Source organism: Chelonus insularis, unplaced genomic scaffold, assembly GCF_013357705.1.
Source record: "Chelonus insularis isolate UGA/USDA-ARS -01 unplaced genomic scaffold, ASM1335770v1 contig_24_pilon, whole genome shotgun sequence".
NCBI classification, from domain to species: Eukaryota; Metazoa; Arthropoda; class Insecta; order Hymenoptera; family Braconidae; genus Chelonus; species Chelonus insularis.
Genome location: NW_023276446.1, coordinates 1,624,551 through 1,644,811, shown reverse-complemented (window position 1 = coordinate 1,644,811; position 20,261 = coordinate 1,624,551). Strand labels below are relative to the sequence as shown.

General features: G+C 29.5%; 3 protein-coding genes and 2 long non-coding RNA genes across 12 annotated transcripts; 3 read left to right on the top strand and 2 right to left on the bottom strand.

The window, feature by feature from the left end:
• Nucleotides 1–743: 743 nt before the first annotated feature.
• Nucleotides 744–11,718, top strand: Axn (protein axin). 4 transcript variants are annotated; one of them, XM_035079457.1, is made up of 10 exons: nucleotides 745–1,384; nucleotides 7,441–7,605; nucleotides 7,836–8,085; nucleotides 8,119–8,202; nucleotides 8,286–8,708; nucleotides 9,032–9,196; nucleotides 9,390–10,066; nucleotides 10,145–10,443; nucleotides 10,519–10,868; nucleotides 10,993–11,718. In XM_035079457.1, exons 2-10 carry the CDS (start codon nucleotides 7,527–7,529, stop codon nucleotides 11,117–11,119), a joined length of 2,454 nt encoding a protein of 817 aa, XP_034935348.1. In that variant the 5' UTR covers nucleotides 745–1,384; nucleotides 7,441–7,526; the 3' UTR covers nucleotides 11,120–11,718. The 4 variants fall into 4 exon arrangements, with proteins under 4 accessions (XP_034935349.1, XP_034935348.1, XP_034935347.1 ...); XM_035079456.1 differs by having other exon boundaries at nucleotides 745–972; nucleotides 7,836–8,202; XM_035079455.1 differs by having other exon boundaries at nucleotides 7,836–8,202.
• On the bottom strand, nucleotides 6,196–7,311 carry LOC118064684 (uncharacterized). The gene is made up of 3 exons (XR_004690075.1): nucleotides 6,973–7,311; nucleotides 6,758–6,913; nucleotides 6,196–6,678 (listed from the first exon to the last, which is right to left on the bottom strand). It is a non-coding gene; the product is annotated as an uncharacterized lncRNA (long non-coding RNA).
• Nucleotides 11,719–13,151: 1,433 nt separating the features above from the next.
• On the top strand, nucleotides 13,152–16,566 carry LOC118064651 (uncharacterized). 3 transcript variants are annotated; one of them, XM_035079407.1, is made up of 7 exons: nucleotides 13,152–13,523; nucleotides 13,620–13,873; nucleotides 14,191–14,403; nucleotides 14,697–15,175; nucleotides 15,267–15,618; nucleotides 15,682–16,034; nucleotides 16,218–16,566. In XM_035079407.1, the coding sequence occupies exons 2-7, from the start codon at nucleotides 13,643–13,645 to the stop codon at nucleotides 16,324–16,326; spliced, it is 1,737 nt and encodes a 578-aa protein (XP_034935298.1). In that variant the 5' UTR covers nucleotides 13,152–13,523; nucleotides 13,620–13,642; the 3' UTR covers nucleotides 16,327–16,566. The 3 variants fall into 3 exon arrangements, with proteins under 3 accessions (XP_034935298.1, XP_034935297.1, XP_034935296.1); XM_035079406.1 differs by having other exon boundaries at nucleotides 13,642–13,873; nucleotides 16,218–16,565; XM_035079405.1 differs by having other exon boundaries at nucleotides 13,631–13,873; nucleotides 16,218–16,564.
• Nucleotides 16,567–16,630: 64 nt separating this feature from the next.
• On the bottom strand, nucleotides 16,631–20,227 carry galla-1 (cytosolic iron-sulfur assembly component galla-1). 3 transcript variants are annotated; one of them, XM_035079409.1, is made up of 4 exons: nucleotides 20,042–20,227; nucleotides 17,355–17,523; nucleotides 16,947–17,210; nucleotides 16,631–16,859 (listed from the first exon to the last, which is right to left on the bottom strand). In XM_035079409.1, the coding sequence occupies exons 2-4, from the start codon at nucleotides 17,509–17,511 to the stop codon at nucleotides 16,762–16,764; spliced, it is 519 nt and encodes a 172-aa protein (XP_034935300.1). In that variant the 5' UTR covers nucleotides 17,512–17,523; nucleotides 20,042–20,227; the 3' UTR covers nucleotides 16,631–16,761. The 3 variants fall into 3 exon arrangements, with proteins under 3 accessions (XP_034935300.1, XP_034935301.1, XP_034935299.1); XM_035079410.1 differs by lacking the exon at nucleotides 20,042–20,227 and adding an exon at nucleotides 18,434–18,469; XM_035079408.1 differs by lacking the exon at nucleotides 20,042–20,227 and adding an exon at nucleotides 17,609–17,750.
• Nucleotides 17,086–19,822, top strand: LOC118064655 (uncharacterized). Its single transcript, XR_004690070.1, has 3 exons — nucleotides 17,086–17,204; nucleotides 17,374–19,023; nucleotides 19,540–19,822. It is a non-coding gene; the product is annotated as an uncharacterized lncRNA (long non-coding RNA).
• Nucleotides 20,228–20,261: the final 34 nt, after the last annotated feature.

Here is a 20,261-nt window from a genome sequence, read left to right as displayed (position 1 = left end):
GATAAATTATCATGTGTTCAACAATATCATATCGATAGATGATAATGTAAAAACCCGCGCTTTTTTAATTTTCAAAAATTCAAATATTTTTTATGATTTATTAAACAAATAAAATGTTTTTAAATTACTTGATAGTTATTTAAATAATAATTAATTAAACAAAACGTTAGTTGCTTTTATTTGCGATGAATTTGCATCAGATGGTAATGAATTAATTTTTATTGGTGAAATTATAAATAAACGATCGTTTAGTTAATATATTACTAAAGTGTTTAAGACATAAATTAGTTATAAAAATTAGGTATTCGTCCATTTCCCCCCTTATGAATTGTCGAGTGTGCCTCAAGCACAGATGAAACAAAGGCTTTTGAAGATCAAAGGGAAGTAGAACATTTGTCATCCGAGTACACGCTCAAACGGCCTTTGTTCTGATTCATTGCAGCAATAACACTTGTGTTCAATAGACCACTAAAAAGCTTGAAACAAAAATTACACCTATTTTCGTTTGATCATTTTTTCCTTGATGGTTACTCATTTAAAATAATTTGAAATGCAAATGAAATATTCATTCGATTGGCTGGTATAGGGTAATAAGTGTTACAAGTTAATAAAATGATCACTAGGGTGCGCAAGTGTCGATGAGTTTAACTCTTGGGAGTAGAGCGCAGGATAGAGTAGAAGATGAGAAAAAAAAAGAGATAGAGAAAGAGAGAAGCATACAGGAAAGGCAGGCAGACAAAACAGCAGGAAAGCAGCCTGACAAATCATGTTCTCAACAGTCATGAAGTCTACTTAGGTGTGCCTAGGTGGCAGAGCGGAGGCGGAGACGAAGAAGGAAACAAGTAGAAAGAAAAGGAAGGGAAAGGTAAAGAAGCAGAAGAAGAAGAAGAGGCAAAAAAGAAAAAGTGGGAGAAGAGAGTAAGCAGTTGATGGCGACGATGTACAACGGTGTGGTGTTTGGTAGATATTATTGTGAGTTTGCCTAATGTTTTTAGTATGTTTGTGATGTATATTTAATGAAAATGTGCATTATCATGTGTCCATTGGTGTTTAATTAGTGTTGAACTGAGAATAAAATCATCAAGTGTTGAGATAAAATATAAATTGTAAACGACAAAGTCGTTTTTTTCGCGTCGTTGTGGTGTACGCGCCATGCGCAACGATCTTTTCTTCAACTTTGAGAGTTGATACGTCTAGCGAGACGTGAATTAAAACATGAGCTTGGACAAGAGTTTTTCAGTATCGTGATAGTTATAAAACCAGCCTCGGAAGGAATAATTACAACACTTGGAAGCCTGATAAATAGGTGTCCGTTGTTTTACAACACGGACGCTTGCACCGCGTGTCATCAATTCCTTGAGACATCGCCCTCGCCGTCGGACAGGTGATGAAAATCATTTCATCGCTATTTACTTAGATTTAAATATTTTTATTTATTTTTTACTTTTTATCTTCATTTTTTTTATATTCAAGTATTCCTCCATTCATCATTATCATCTCTATTTTTATTATGTCATAGATTTTCGTCCACTTCTTCTTACCTATTTCATCTAACTTGATCATCATTTTCTACATTTTCTTTCAACTCACTCGTGTTCTTATGTTCCGCGTGTACCGTTGTGCGTGTGCGCTTGTCTATGCGCGTGTTCATCAGCAGTCTCACAACCTACAAAACTTACCGCATATAAAAAGCAAAGCATAAAACACCATATTTATATAACGAAAGATTTATTTTCATCCATTATGTATCATCATTATTTACAAAAGTAGAATTTTCTATAATTTTCATAGATATTTTATCCAATAGCATCAAATATGTGCTTTTTAATTGAATTTTTAAATCCAATTTACCATTAATAGTTCACAAATTAATTGATGGATAGCTTTTCTCATGAAAATTCCAAATGTTAACTTTGTACATCATCCAATTAATTGTTTTTTAATAGTAAAAATGAGTCAAATGTTCAGCATAAAATTTTGTGATGAAGAAAAAGGTAAATGAGTCAGATATTTAGATTATTTTCTGTTACTTATCTATGATATTTATCTTCCTGGAATACTAGGTCCATGTAATTATCAGTAATGCAAATGGAGGAAAAGAGGGAAGATGAAAAATTAAATAGTGAGATAACCTAGGGTTTAGAGAACACAATGATCAAAGCTTTCGATTATCCATAGTAAATCCTGAAATTAATGAATTGTCAATCATTGAAAGCAATTGAAGGGGATTCCCTGGAGATCTGTCAAGAGTGCACATTAGTTCAAGTGATCTAACTGACATAACCATCGCCTTTGCGCTTTGCCTCTCAAGTACTTTAGGGTATAGTTATGTCTGTTATTTCGTCAAATGTAACTCCAAATAGGCGTTTCATCAATTATGATATCACTTGTCTCGTTTATCGGCTTAAAAGCATATACCTTTTACTTGTCTCCATGGATTCAGAGTAAAAGCCAACTCTTTGTTCTTTTCACAAACAAAAGGGAAATCAGACTTAGCTTTTATGATTGCTGAAAGATTAATCAGCTAACGGAAGCACTTGTAAATTTTTACTCAAGATCTTTTTTTGTATTTTTTATATTTCAATCGTTTTTATTTAAATATTTATTATTGAGTTATTCACAAAGAATAATCAACCCATCATTCAGGTATGTTAAAGTAGTATGGCTAAAATATAAAAATAAACTCAGAACACTAGGTCTGTTGTTATATTAAAAATAAGCAGCTAAATTAATTTTTGGCAACTATTATAAAATTTATTTTATTATTGTAATTAATTACAGAAATATTTTGATAATCTTTCACATGCTATTTAAAATTTAGAAGCCAATAGATGGTCTGTTGACAACCCATACTACCTGGGCTTTACTAACCTCAAAACACTTTAATTTTGTTCTTTCAAACTTTACAATGTTTATTTGTTCTTTTTATGTAAAAAATATTTATTAATATTTAGAAATAAGTGCAATAATAATCATAGAATAAATAATTTTTGAGTGTATTTTAAGGTATCATGGCGAGCGCACTTGTCACAAGCTCTATGCTAAAAAATAATTTATTCTACAATTATTATTGTACTTATATTATCAATATCTGTTTTCCGATGTCCATACTAATTTTCTGAATATTAATAAATATTTTTTACATTAAAAAAACCAATAAAAATTGTACAGTTTACTACAAAACATTTGAGGTGGTTTGAGGTTAGTAAAGCTCAGCTTAGTTCTAAAAAATGCAGAAATAATATTAAAAAGAAAACAAAATTGACATTTTTATTAAATATATCATTTATTATATTTATATATAAAAAAAAAGCATTATTCGTAAAATACTCATTAATTAATTAATGGATAATTCAAAAGTGTAAAATATAATTCTAATTAACGAGTAACCTTTCATTGGTTTTCTTTTTATTTCATTTTACGTATTTATTGTTATAAACTCTGAATTCAAATTTTATATATAAAATGACGGAATGAAAGAGGAGAGAGAGAGAGAAAGAGAAAAAGTGAGAGCGAAAAATAGTTGAGTGAGGCGCGAGACGAGACGGTACGATAGTAGACTAGCAGCATATAATGCGGGTTTATCAAGATCTCGCGATGCCAGCAGCGGAAACCATCAAAGAGTCCTTTGAAGTTTCGTTGTGTCCTCTACTTATACTTCTCCACCTCCTCCATCCGTCTTTCTTATTCTATTCGTACTCGACACTCTGGGACTATACTAGACTCCATACTACTCCTTGGTCGCTTAGGGCTCCTCTCGGAGGGATCTTGGAGCTTGACGCGACGCCACTTTGTTCTCTCATTCGACCATATACATGTACGTTTCTTTTAGGCTCGCACTTGGCCTTTTGTACCAACACCAATGGCCTACCGACCTCATCGTTTAATCGAGGACGGTCAGTGTCACAAACTTTATGAATAAATGAAAAATATTCTTCAACATAACCTAAACCAACTATGTATTTTTAAATATATATATATATATCTCATTTATTAAATTATTAAAATCTTTATCCATATATACTGTATACTTTTTTACTTTTGAAATTCTCCGGCAATTATGTTAAGTTTTTTTTTATTTTATGAGTGTGGTACAGTATTTAAGTGTACACATATGCGGGATCGCGTGCAGAGGTGGCAGTACCGGTGACGATGTCGGCAAAGATCAAAGAAACGAAGCAAGTTGCCTTTCTTCTTCCTCGTACATATTACAACATACACACATACACTCAGGATACAACCATATACATAACCAAGTTATTTTATTCCTTCTCTTTTGCACTCTCTATTCCAACACTCAATGTTCCTTCTTTTTCTTTTTTGACGACTCAATATAATAATGTTGTTCTCCCTTTCTTAACGGTCTTAAAATTATAATTAGTGTCTTCAATATTTATTACGATCATTTGTCAGCTTTTTTTTCCAGATAATATTTCTATATTTTTTCATTTATAATTTTTCAATATTTGTAATAATAAATATGCTAAAACACTTCTTTTCTATTGCTTTACGGGCGTTACTGAAAAAAAAAATATAGATAGATGTGAAATAAATAAATGAATAGAATTCATAATATATGGAGGAAGAAGAATAAAATAAAATAATATAAGGTAGTATTGAAGTGAAGTTCGTTGTCTGACACCCGTTAGATGGTCGGACAGACTGTTGTAAAGGTTACCAGCCTCTCAGACTTGCTCTCTACTCTTGAACGGCTCCGTAGCTTGACCAAGCGAGGCGTTCCGAAAACCTGTAATTACGGGCCCGGCAAACATCAAGCGATGCCGCCGCCGCCATGCCGTAGTCGCAGTTTTACTTCTTGCTTTTTATTTTCCGCTTCTTTTCTTTTCTCCTCTCTCCTTTTTTAGTCGTTTTCACTGACACTACACACCATGCTGAAACGCATAGCAGTTACCTGGCGCGTTGCTGCAGTCTTCTTCTCCCTTCAATCCCTGCATCCTATGTTCACTCAAGAGATTTTACTGCTTTCATCTTGTTTTTTCTTTTCATTTTATACATAAATTACGATAAATGTACTCTCTTCACTGACACAAGAACATTTTGACGTCTATCAGTGCACGTTAGGAACATTGATTCGATACGATCATTTCACGATTTAAGATTTTTAAAATGTGATAATTTTTGGTAATTATGCAGATTAGGTTACACATCTTCGATGACCTTGAAATTTAAGTATGATGTACAGAAAATTATGCTGAAAAGTTTGATATATATTTAAGTAATTTTTTTTTTATTAAAAATTGCAGTAGTTTGATCAAAGACATTTCCATTACGGGTTAATGGAGATCATAGAATAAAGTATGCAGCTGTAAAATGCTTTTCATGGATTACCGCTTTGTTTTACTCCACCGTGGATTTTCACTTTATAATTTTTTTTTCTTTCATTTTTATCTATTAATTTAGAGTAATTAAAATTTTCACTTTCATCATAATACTTGAATTAAAATTTAAAATATATCATAAAACAATGTTTTCAACAGTGATGTATAAATAAATAATAATGTGTATACACATGAAGATATTGTTTATTCATAAAAACGTTTTTCTCTTCAACTATTGAGCTTGTTTTATCGACCGTTCAACTAAGTCTTGGCCGAGCATATAGAGCGCTAAATCGTCTAATGTCGATGTAAGCTGTTGCATCTTATGCATATTTCATAAATATCTTAACATTTTAGAATCTTCTTTAGTTTTTATTTCTTTTTAAATTTAATCTGTTGCTTCTGTACTAACGCTCACTTGTTAAATCAGTTATTTTAATATTTTAGAACTTTTTCTTCCATAAGAAAAATAATGAAGCGCTAAAAAAAATTTTAAAAATAAATTAAAAAATTTAATTCAATTTATTTTCAACTTAAAAAAAAAATACTCACATGAATAAACTAATTTTTTTGCTTCAACATTTAAAAATTTTTTTTTTATTTATTTATAAAAAATTAAGTTGTCTATTTGATAAACAATAAACCGTTGTTCTAGGAATGATCGTAATTTTGTAAATAAAATTCTGAATATTTTAGGAATCATCTTGCACCATGTGTGATTCGACTCCTTGACACCAACTGTCAAGTTGTCAAAAAAAAAAGTTGAATTAAAAAAAAAATTTTCTTTTTCAAATCAGTTATTTCTTTTATCAATCGATATAACTCTATTGTTCAATTCTCCCTACGTAGATTATGATTTGGCTTGTGGTAGCTGTATTTTCAATCCTGGTCAGGATGCTGCGCAGTCCATTCTCAACCTTAGCAGTGATAGCCTGCGCAGGCAGTTTGGTGATTTTTGCTTTTCTACTTACATAGTTGACAATAGGCGGTATATTACTACCGGTGAATTTAATAACACACTTATATTTCGTATACGATCCAGAACTAAGAGATTTTTATGAAATAATAGTTCCACCATAGAATCATCTTTTTGTGTTTACCATTAATATGGGTATGTAGACTTATTGTTGTTCAAAAACTAAACCAGGTATCAAACTTTCATTCATCTTAAAGTGATTGATTATGACAGCTTTTATGTTTGCCTATTTCTTCATAATTCAAGCGATTATATTACCCGGCTTCTATTTACTTTCTTGAATAAAAAACCATCCACCACCTGATGAAAATACCATATCTCCAACATCCTATGTATGCTCCCTTAATTTCCTAAATCTCATCTCTACAAAAATAGATCCTATTATCATCATCAGGCTTGATATTAAATCATCTAATAATCAATCTAATGCATCAACAATTACCATTAAATAATAATAATATTTGTATTAATCGTAGATGAGTGTGTGTTGTCTCATGCCATGTGACCAGTCAGCCTCTAGTAGAGGTTATGTTTCTTAAGATTGTTATTATTTTTTTTTGTATGAATTATTTCAAGTCCATTGTCGATGTTGAGTATCCTAAAAGCAATATCATAGATTAGACTTGAATTTTTAAGATCAATAACCCACAGTCTTACTTGTCAGACCAATGGTAATGATTGAAGACATCTGACTGCGCAGCCCATAGGATCCTATTCTATTCTATGGGTTTTGGCTCTCAAGCTCACCCTTATAATTTTTAGCGTATGAAAGAGGATTGTACGCGTTTATAATTGAAATATGAGTCATAGCAATATTCTTTTCAATCCATATTGCACGGTCTAATGATCTTTTGTTCATGAACACAATTTGAGCTGAAGGCTGCGCAGCCCTGCGCAGCCCTAAACTCCTATAACGATCGATACCATATCATGTGGTACATTGACTTTGATTGTTTCATTGTTATCTCTTCATTATTCTCAGCCGTTTTCTATTATATTTTCATCAATTAAACAATAAATAATTGAATTTTTTTATTAAAAAATGAAATATTTTCATTTCAGTAGATGAACCTTTTATATGGTCAGACATAAATATACTGACTTTTGGTTCATTATTTTTCACAGATTTGATTTAGCCATGTCCACTAGAAAACGGCAAGGATTTAAATTCAGTTTAGAAAAACGAAACAAAAAGAAATCACTTGACAGTTATGACAGATAGGATGAGTGGATCCCGGCGAAACGAAGCACGTTGCTTCAATGAAAACTCTCCAAGGCCACCTGTGCCTGGTAAGACACTATTTTTTTTATTATTCATATTTTTATAAATCTATTTATTTATTAATAATAACAATAAACTTGAGAGACAACAACTTTGGGAAACATAACCATCAAAATGTTTTCATAAACAATAACAGTTACAGCTGGTCTTTTACTTCTTTTTCTTCCTACTAGTTGGCGTTATTTCACGCGCGAAAATTTAAATTATGATATTTATGGCAATGATTTTGTTGTTTCAGGAGAGGAAACGGAATCGTATATCACCAAATTCCGTACAGAAAGTCCAGCTCTGACACCTAGACGTTCATCTCTAGGTATTCGAGGGTCTACATCATCCGGCGATGCTTCGGCGCCACTTGGATTTGAGCCAGAGGGTTGTTGTGGGAATACCATCATGGAGAGTAATTCACCACCAGCCTGCTTACGATGGGCACGTAATCTCCACTCTCTTCTTCAGGATCATGACGGTCTTATTTTGTTTAAAAAGTATCTTGATCAAGAGGGGAAACAGTATGCTAACCCTCTTGATTTTTGGTTCGCATGCGAGGGTCTTAAGGAACAAGCTCCAGCCAAGAGACATCAGTTGATTAAAGTCATATATAGAAGGTAACATTTAGCAATACAAATTAATTAATTAATTTTATTTGGAATATATAAATAATTGATGTTTTTATTGATGATAATTCTAGGTTTTTACTTAAATCACCTTTTCCAATTCCTGAAGAGGTGAGAAAAGAAGCAAGTCGTCGAATAAAAGAAGGTCGAATAGATGATAAAGTGTTTGATGCTGTTCAATTAGAAGTTGAGCGATTGATAAATGAAACAACCTATCCAAACTTCCTGAGATCAGACATGTATCTTGAGTACGTTCAAGCCTGCCAAAATCCAGGTTCTGCTGGTTGTCCGAGCTCAAGCTCTAGCCGAGAAATGTCATTATCGTGCGGATCTAATTTGTTACCAACACTTCATGAAGATACTGAATTTCATTCAATTCGAACCACGCACTCTGCATGCGGATCTCCCAGTGAATTAAGACTGACTAGAGATGTCCTTATGGCAACTCAGCAGACAAGGGCCATGGATCTTCGACCTAAGCCAGAAGCATTTGCTGGGTACGTTTTTTTTTATTCAATCACTCTCATAGACATGATTATCAATAAAACTTGCATCTTGGATGTTGAAGCCTGGAATCTACTTATTGATTGCTTGAACTTTAGAATATTCTATATTCCTATTCCATTCTACTAATTTATTAGCACTGTTATTATTAATTTAACTTGATCCAAATGATTATTATTCTTATTTTGATGATTAAGAAAAATTATTTTCAACCAATTTTAATAGAGACTTTTATACTTTAGTTTGTAATTTTGTTTTTAGCTTTATTTATTTTTTAATTAGTTTTGTTTGGCATTTTTGTGTGACGTTTGAATAGAATTTACTTGCAACCTGGAACTAGTCCATACCATATGCCGTTGTCCAAAGCGCACGTTCAGTATTCTTCTTACAACCCAGTATCCAGACAGGATTCGGAACTCCAGAGTTTGAGCAGCGATGCGCGAACAGAGTCTGACAATATGTCACTAACAGACTCTTCAGTGTAAGTATTTAATTGTGTACAAATTCCTTAGTTTTTTTTAGTGTATATATTTTTGTAGTTTATTCAATTTTTTTTTAAATTATTCAAATGAATCATTGAACAGGCAAGTATAAATCTGAAGATATTATTCATCATCAGAACATCAAATTGTGTGATAGAAATGATAATATTTTTCTTCCTTGGTTATTTCTAGAGATGGAATGTCAATAGGCCGGCCTAGGAATAGCAAAAAGCAGTACATAAGACACTGTAAAAATATCAAGGAATCAGCAAGCCTCAATCGAGACCCAATGTCCCATCACACAGTGATTCCTCGTACTCAAAGAGTCTCTCGAGAATTAATGAAACCGTCAAAGCCTGAAGTTTTTGCTCAAATCCTTTTTGATAAGTTGGAGAGTGTCAAACGTGATAGAGAGAATCAAGAAAAATTGGAAAGACATCTTCAAGAAGGGGAAGCAATAGCTGGAGAACCAGAATTTGCTCCGAAAGGTCTTGCCGATGCTTTACGTGAGAAACTGACGATCGATGATGACAATGATCAAGCTATCCTCGATCAACATGTTTCTCGTGTTTGGTCTGATCCAACACCGTCAAGATCACCTGGATTTGCATCCCCAAAAAATCCACACTCACCAGAGCGTAAGAAAATTTCTGCAGGGCATATTTATTCGAGGTCTTACAAGCAGAGAAAAGAGAAGGATGTATTTTCTACTTTCTCTATTGATAGTGGTAATATTCATGATTTTCCGGAAGGTAATGACTTGGCCGGTGCCAGCTCCATAAGCTCTTCTAGTTCCCATATACCAAAATCAAAGTCTGTGCCTTCTGAATATGCTGATTCTCTTCATAAACAAGATTTTTATCTTCAAGGTGAGAGATACTTTATATTCTGCTTGACTTTAAATTTCAAGTTAGATCAAAAATCTTCAATTTATTATTTATTTTCAGGTCATGATCAAAGATTCCGAAGGTCAGATATGTCGAGAAGATCAGCAACAAAGAAATCGATGACTGAATTAACAGACAGTGGCGTTAGTGTTGTTAGTGATGTGACTGCCAGTAAAGATCGTATTCAATCGTGGCGTGCTCAAGTGGATAAAAAAATAGAAGGAAAACATATACGACATGGAAAGAAATATGGTTCGCGAAGTGGCTCTTTGGAGAGAGCGAGCAGAGAGGAATGGGGTGGACGAGCACAGCCATTTTTGGGTGATCCTGGAATGCCTTTACTGCCTCAACCTCATACTGTAATTATTCTACTTAGTCTTCTACTTCTACTTTATTCATTCAACTGGTGTTAATAAAAAAAATTAATCTTGCAGCCAACTCAATTGGAAGAGGCAAGAAGACGACTCCTGGAAGAAGATCGAGCTCGTTCCAGTGGTACGAGCAGCATTATTGGCACTAGTTCAGGCGTTTGTACTTCAGGAATAAGCCGACAACGTTATCCTGGAGTTTTCAAACAATCGCCAGATATAGTTTTTAGTCATAATCAAAGTTCAGCATCTTCAAATCAATCAACATTACGCAAAAGTCGACAAGACATGGGAGATTTCACCACTGTAGTGTTCAATTTTTGCGATGAACAATTTCCGTATAGGACTAAAATTCCGGGACATAATGTCACATTAAAACAATTCAAAGAGTATCTTCCGAAGAAGGGCAGCTATCGGTAAATATTATTTAATTAATCTTGTCAAGGTAGTTATCCGCCGAGAGCTTTTTTCACGGGATAACTACCTTAATCATCATGATTAATAAACTTTTCACTTACGTATTTTCCTTTTTCATTTCAGATATTTCTTTAAAACAGAGTGTGAAGATTTAGATACAAAAGTAATCCAAGAAGAGATAACTGATGACTCGGAAGTATTGCCACTATGGGAAGGAAAAGTAATGGCCCAAGTGAAAGCCCTTGAATAATTTTCTTTGTTATTCTTAATCATAAAAAAAATATTTATTCTCGGACTGTACAGATTATATATATAGACATATATTTTTTTGTTTAGGAAAAATTTAATCATCACTTAATAAGATCATTTCTTGAAATATCGTTATTCATTTTCAAGTCATGAAATTTTTTTCTTCATTTCAATACTAATAAGAAAATTTAGGTTTAAACTCATAAACATTTATTATTATAATTACGATTATAATTATTATTAAAGTACTGAACTCTTCCAGAGGCTTCCCATAGTTTTTCCGGCCGAATGTACAAAAAGCCTGCGTAGTTTTCATTTTAAAAAAAAGGTCTGCGTAGACTTCCATAGATAAATAAATTATTTACGCGACATAGGCAATAACTAAACGAAAAAAAAATATTACGTACATTACTTCATAGGAAAAACCAATGGATAAATAATCTAATAAAATGAATCTACGTAATTTACGTAATATTTGATTGATAAAAATAATGATTTATTAAATGCAATTTGCGTCTCATCGTGCCACAAAAATCATTTTTAACAAATCATTGTAATATATATATATATTACAGAAAAAAAAACTAAATAAACGATAACGCAATAACTATGTGGGCGGCAACCTGGGGAACAGATTATTGATATCAATAATCGTAAATACGTTTTATCGGGTGCGAAATATTGTGCCTTCTTAGAGTAATAAGATTGATTAAGACTTAGTAAGCATTAAGGATTACTTACGGCCCAAAAAGTTTGATTAAAAGATTTAAAATAATGAAAAAAACAAAATGAAAACTTTGTTCATAATAAGAAATTGATAATTTTTCGACTATTGATGTTACTTTTTTTGTATAGGCTTTGAATTGTCTTGCACCACTATTATTTTATGAGGCAGAGTCAAAATAAATTGGTGCTAATACCGATTATAAAGTGTGTGATATCCTTCTGGATATTTTGTTTACAATAATAATAAGTGTTTTGTACGTTATTTCCTATTGTTTTATTTAATGGAAATACGTCTCATTAAATCGTGATTGCGGATTAATTATAATTAAATGAATAGTAATAAACAACAAAACACATTCTCATGATAATTTTTTTTATTAAACACCATTGCTTTTTATTTTTTTTTTTTTTGATAATTAAAATTATTATGTATTGAACGTGATGAAGATCAATACAACCAGCTTTTACTCAAAAGTTTTTAACAATGCGATCGCTTAATATAAACAGAACCTTATTTGTATACACTAAATTAATTTATATTCAATATTAAAGCCTACAAGAGGTCGTTTGTCAATCTTAAAATTAAACAAAAAATTTTGTTAGCTAAACTTTCATTAAACTTTTTCTATATTTATCATTATATTATAAATTATCATGATATAATTTTGATTTTAAAATGAAAAATCACGAATAAATTAATTCAAATGAATTATTATTTATTATTCATAGCTATTTTAATAGTATCAACAAGTTTTTTATACGAGAGAACTTTATCAATAATTATTTTAATATTGTAGAAAATACTGTTTATAAATAATTTTGCTAATATTGCCGACAAACATTGATGTGTTCCTGTACCTTACTAATTCATTGATTTATAATGTTATTTTTATTATGACTGTAATTTCTTTATCATTTCTTCATTATTATTAAAAACTATTGTAAATGAAAATTGTCAAACAAAAATAATAATACTGAAACATCTTTAAATCAGTTTATCCTTTTTTTATTCTATGAAATTATTATTTAATATATTTCTAAATAAAAAATTTAATAAAAAATAATATTTTGAATTATTGAAAATTTATATTCGAGTAGTTCTAGGGCACAGGAGTTCCAAAATTAGTTAAAACAAGGTTAACGAGGGTTATAATTTTTTTAATTATTTACAACAATCTTACGAATATCATACCTAAAAATCCTTTTTTTCTTGACATTTGTCAACATAATTTTTTTTATTATTTTCATATAAAATTTTTATTCACTTTGATTAACGAACTCACATTAAGTCCAGAAGGTGACACTACTGTCATTTGTTAGACCTGGATGTTACATACTCTAAAAGAGTGTCGATTAAAAAGTAATAATTATTATTTTCAATATTTTGTTTTTATTAATTCATCATTGACACACAGTTGTGACAGTTAAATTTTTCGGAGTAAAAATTAAACGAAATTTTTGTTTAGATTAATTTAATGTGTTGTTTATTAAGCAAGCTTAGCCATGCTGCTTACGGATATTCTGCGCAGATGTGTCAAAATATCTTTGTTTGTCAACTTACGTGGTTCATAATAATGTGATGAGTAAAAATCGCAATATTTTCTTTTTACTATTTTAAGAGAATACTCACTCCATGAGCAAAAAGTTATCAACAGTCTTTTCGACCCTAAATTTTCACAGTAAGTCTACTATAATCAAATCTAATTTATATTACAAATATTTTATGACATTTATTTTAGTATAATTATAACCAGTAAAGTTGATTTAATTAATAGACGATTGGTAGGTTCATTTCAGAATGGCTCAAATAAATGAAACCTCTAAATCTTCGGAAGATCATGCTGGAGATGAACTTCTTTCGTCAGAAGAATGGATGATTATTGGTGACAAAGAGTCAAGTGATAATATAAGTGTTGACAGTAGCAAAGAAAATAATAAAATTGATAATAGTACTGGTGATAATGATGATAATAATGATGATGACGATGACGAAGATGATGAAAAAAGTACTGCTGAAGTAGCAAGAGAAGTAAACTTACATCTTATATATTTTTCTCTGTCACATTTAATAATTGAAGAGTGTTTGTTCAAAAGGTCGGATTTCCATGATAAACAAATTTTACATAAAAACAACTAAAACTACGTGAATTGTTCACATAATATACATATGAACAGTATAATATCATAATACGTACTGTGTAGCTCATAAACATACATATATATTTTATTTTATTAAAAATAAAATGTGACTTTATTGGTAAAGGAAATACGACCTTTTGAAAAGACACTCCTCAATTGTAAAAAATAGTATATTAGATTTCTAAAGGCGAATAATATTTTTCACAGGCTATTCAAGTTCTTGGTGATCAAGAATCTGATAGAAACTTTGGAGGAGAAGAATCTCTAATACCTGAAACATTAATAGCTGGTCAATTTCCAGCTTTGAAAGATGATGATTCAGACGGAATATCTGTGATAACGGAATCTGAAAGAAACGATGATAGTATTTGCAAGTGTATAACTGAGATTGTCAATACAAAGGACAATGTCTTTTTAACGGTAAATAACTTTATCAACATTTTTAAATTTAATTGTGATATTGTATTTTAGAAATTCTTAGAGACTTGTATTAATAATTTAAAAATATATAGAGTTAGCTTTCATTCAACAGTTTAAATGGAGAAATAATAAAAATTATTACAGTATTGAAATTCTAATTAGTTTGGATGAGAAAAAGAACCATTGAAACGTTATTTTTTTTAATAGGAATGAATGGGAAAATGTATTGTTACTATTAGCAATTTAAAATAGATAGACGTATTTATTATTTTAATTATTTAAAATTTTTTTAGCCAGCAACTTGTATTCACATAGTAATTGCATGTCTATTGGCAGTATCAATTGGATTTGGCATTGGTTGGTATGTCAGTTTGGAAAAACCCCAAATGCCGACAAATGATGTTAATTTTAAACCAGCAAAAAATGGAAAATTGCTTAATGACATGAATAAACTAAATTTAGATGACTCTCTTGTGATATTAAATTCGAATCCTGAATTGGCGTCAGTTGTGTCGAAACACATTTTGAATGGAGTACAGAAACCTATAATGAATGACAAAAATCTCAATGAGAATTTTGTACTGGGAGATATACTTAAAAATGTTAATATATTTATTGATACACTTTGTACAATGATTGACAATATGAATTTTGATTCTACGGGTTTAAATTATAGATGCAATTATACTGCGTTTAATTTAATGAGTCTTAAAAATAACATAGAAAGTATTAATATGTTATCTAAATTAACAGAAGAAAATCCAAATCCAAGGTTTGTTTATAAATAAATAATTCAATTTATTAAATAAAATAAATATCTGTTTAGTTTGAAATAATTTAAATAATTGATTTATTATTTTCAGGTTCCAAGACAATATGAAATCAAGAATTGATGATGTTTCCGTGTCTTTTGTTAATGATTTATCAAGATCTATTGAATCTTCTGTACGGAAAATGAATCAAAAACTCAATAAAATGAAATACAAGCTTCATCATAAAGTATGTTTGATGCAAAATGCAATGAAAAATAACTTGGATGGAATGAAACAAATTAAAGATCTTGGAATAAATTGTACTTTTGAGTTTGAAAAGCATGGAGCAAATTTTGAATTGAAAACAAAAGGAGAGAAAAGAAATTTGAAGAAACCAGAGAAAGTTTATTCTCATCCTATAGGACCAGATGTAAAACAGAAAGCTAACTATAAAAATAAAAAGGTAAAATAAATTGAAAGCTTTAATAAAAAGTTAGGGTAATTGTTGTCCTCTTTTTATATCTAGGTAGACTCGAACATCTATCCAGACAATAAGCAATTGAATGAGAGAATAATAAAAAGTCCAGAAGAAAATAAGGGATCGAAGCAATATAAGAAAAGAAAGATGGAAAAAAAGTATAATGATAAAAATTCATCTGAGTATAGTGAATTAAAGGTATCTGATTATATTGATGAAGATTTAGAAAAATCAATTCAAGATACATCTCAAATGAAATATCATAAAAATGAAGATGATTGGAAGAAATATGCTAAAAGAGATTATGAAAATACATGCCACACAAAGCCATGTATGAATCAAAAAAATAAAGATAGAAAGTATTCTCAAGAGAGAAGTAATGGTAATTGGCAATTTAAAAGGTAATAAAAAGAATTTCTTTTTTATGTACAAATACTTTTCAATTGTCTTTCGTATTATTTATGTGCTGGGCACTATTGTAAAACGATAAGAACCAACCTGACATACAATTAAAATAACTTATTATTATTATTACTTTTCAATTGTCGTGAATTGATTTGCTGATTTTACTGGTATTGTTACAGATCTGAGGGGCGTGATAATTGGAGAACAGAAAAAAAAGCTGATGTTGAAACTATTTCGTGGGATCATGAGCGTTCTAAGGCTCGTGAAAGTGCAAGATTAAAATATTGATTTTTTATTAAAATGACTAATGTGACTTATGTTCGTGTAGTTGAAATAAGAAATATAAAAAAGATTAAATTATATTTAATAATTAGGTAATAGAAAAATCAAACGTTCAAAATAACCAATGCAAATTTAAACTACTAACATACAATTGTATTATAAACAAAATAAATTATGTGTTTCGGTAATGTATCATCAGTATTGAACACTGGAATCTCCAGAAAATTTTATAATTATTACCTAAAATAAAAATTTATTATGTACATTTATAAAATTTTAAATTCAACAAAATAATTGTTTTAAAATAAAAGAATAGGTCCACTTTATAAAAAGCTTATTCAATAAATTTTTAATAACATTTATAAGTGTTGAGCATGTTAAAATAATAACTAGATGATTAATAAATAAAAAATACATATATACAAGTTGTAAAAATATTCTTCACTCATCTTCTTTTATACATTTCTCTACCAATTCACGTAAACTTGGGTTCTCCATAGCTGCAGCAATTCGTTCTTTATCATTTATTTGTTTGTTTACTGTAAAAATTATTTTAAATGTATTGTCTTCCATAAAAATACTGATCAAATTTAATTGAAGCTATTTAATAATAAAGTAACTCATACTTTCTTCTTCTGTTGAATGAGCACCTTCTTTGATGTAAATATCAAGTTTAAAAGAAGCTACTAAACTTCTTTCTAATTTCACTCTAATACATAAACCTATAAGTGTTGCTAATGAGCAATGTGGAACAGTTGGATTGAACTTGACTCGAATGACAAAGGTTCCATTTGGAATTGATGAGCAGATATCTACACATTCCTCATAAACAACATCTAACTGTTCTAATGTCAATGGTTTTTCTGGATCTTTTATTGTCCTGAGTAAGTCTAGAACATAAATAAAACTTATTGAAGAAAGATTTCAAATTTTATTTAAGTATTAAATATTCTTGAATGCAAGCGAATAAATTATTTTAGTGCAACACTTAGCAAATTCTGATTAGACAATAGAATAAAATAGTGATATCTTGCCATAAACTGTTTCTTTCAGCTCTTTGATGTCTTTTTCAGTAACCTCGGCTGGTTGTTTTTTATTAACAAGATCTTCTGCGGTATCCATGATATGATTTGGCAAAATACCATCTTTAATTTTAGTTCCAATTGATAATTTACGTAACAAAGATAACATCGTAGTCGTGGTCTACAATAGTCAATAATGTAATCTTTATTTAAACGCTTCGAAAAAATTAATATTCTAAAATTTTATTATATAGAACTGTCAATACATTTTATTTAAATTAGTTTAAAGGTTATTGTGGAACGTTTAAGAAATGCCATTCACTTATAATGTAAAATTCCATCCAAAGTTGTACTTTATTGACTATGAACATAAAAAAGTTCAATTTATGATCGAAAAACGTTGCTTCAACAATATAAATAATTTATAAATAATTATTAATGTTATCTGATTGCATGAACACCAGATTTATCAAAATATTGTGGTTTTGGAGTATTTTAAAAACCAAGATATTGCCCTCGTGGAATTTTCTGCAATTACATTCAGAGGTGGGATGTTTAAAAAAAAAATGAGTCGATATCTTGCTATTATTTTGTTGGAATTTCACAAAAGCCTCGAAGCACAAGTTTTATTCGACTCAACTATTTTTTTTGTAAATAATAAAACATAAATTGTTGCTTATGCATTCAATGCCATGACTCGGTTTTATCCATGGATTGATAAGCCAGGAAAAATACCTAAGCACCTCTATTGAACGTAATTATATCGACATTCGATAACTGAATGCAAATTTTTATTATTGCAAATAGAGATGGTAGATAAACAACATTTATCATGGTTATTACGTTCCTTTTTCATTAAAAAAAATAATTGTAATTGCTATTTTGAAAGATGTCTTTAAAAGTCATCGATATATCGAAGAAATTAAATTCAATTCTGGACCGGTTGTAGATGTCGCGAACTTCATAAATATAAAAAATGAATTTTTACATTATGTCGTTATTTTTATTGTGCTATGATGAATTTTTTAAATAAAAATCATTTTTCAACTTTATTTAGAATATTTATTTTGTAATAGCAAAATAAAACTTACTCCAAAAGATTCAACTAAAAAACGAACATTTGTTTTTTTCTACAAAAGCTGAATAATCAAAAATAGTAATCTGGTCAAAAAAATTATTATTATATCAGTCTAATTATTAACACCAATGGCAAAACAATTTTGTGAAAATTAGATTTTATACTCACATGATACTAAGTATAATTTTAAATCAAATGTGCAAGTGTTTTTGCGCCTGTGCAATTATCTGTGATATTTATTGTCAAAATACTGTTAAATTTAAAATTTAACTAGCTTTGATAATTATTTTAATAATAATACATAAAAAAAGTTTTTACATTATTTTAGTAAATGTGTTTTCTATTGTTTCATTCATTGTTTTGGTGAAAGAATTACTTATCTGACTCATGCACTATTGATTGTGGTACATCTAGTTGCCATGATGCAATTTTAGTTCTTACTGAGTTGTTGCAACGCTTGCTAGTTGATTTGCAAATCATATACAGAACAATATGTTGTCGTTAATGAGAAAAATTCAGCCTAATAAGGCAATATCACCTCTAGTAGGACAAAAAAGAACAGAAATAATGGCTACTTTACCAAGAGGAAAATTATCAACCTTGGTAAGTTAAATTTTCTAGCTATTACCTTCCATAAACTTATGTAACTCTTTGCCCAATAATTCTTCATTTTTAGTGTATTAAATACATCATTTATTTTTTAACTTTTGATAAATTCATCCATTTGAATAATGGAGTTGTTTTGATAACCTGTGCTGTGGAATAAAATTTATTATTCACCTTATAAAACAATTATATATAATATGCATGAATTAGTTTAAAAATAGCATTATACTTACTCGAAAATTCAAGTTTTCGGACTAATACAATATCCATTACGAAAAGTATCCATGGAATGAATATAATCAACGGAATTTACATAAAAAAAAAGTTTGTTATAAATAAATTCAAAAAGATCTTTGTATAAATATGTCTTTCATAAATTAGGTTTGAGTGTGTTTATAAATTTTTACTTACTTGCCAATAAACAATCAAGTTTCTTTTGTTGTTTTAAAATGTTGATACCATCATTTACATGAATATTTTGGAAAATATAAAATAATTTTTTACATTTTATAGGAAGCAGTGGGTCATGGATTGTTCTTTTTCGTTGGTGTCCTAGCCGTTCCGACATATATCGCGTTTAACATTAAACATTATAGAGGTGGTAGTAAATAAAAATAATTAATTACATGGAAGTACAGTTTGTATCATTAAATTAGTCACACAACAATAACGGTAAAATGATATTTCTGTAAAATGTATTATGAATGATTTTATATACGTTAATGTAACGATAAAGTACCATTCATATGTTTGATTCAAACAACAATCAGTAGAAAAATAAATAACCTTAAATTAATAGAATTGTTATTTATATTTCAATATCATTCTAGTTGGAGTTAGCATTTGTATATTATTATCTGCATTGATTTTTTATTATTCTAATTAAATTTCACATTTGTCAAAAGTAATAATTTGTTATGGATATAACAAAAGAGGTTATAAATTTTGTTTGAATAAAAATTATTATGATATGATAAAAATAATTAGTTATATATTATTTTCTTTAATTATATACCTTATTTTAGCAAAAATACGTGAACACATGCGTGTAAATATTTTTATGACTCAGATTTTTTGATACTCATATGGACAAAACTTGTCAATCATTAAAATTTATATTCATAACTTATTAACATATGGTTACAGAACCTTTTGTTCATATTAAATATCTTTTTTTTAACATAATTATAAACATAAAATTATTATTTCACATATCACACTTTGCTCAAAGAATC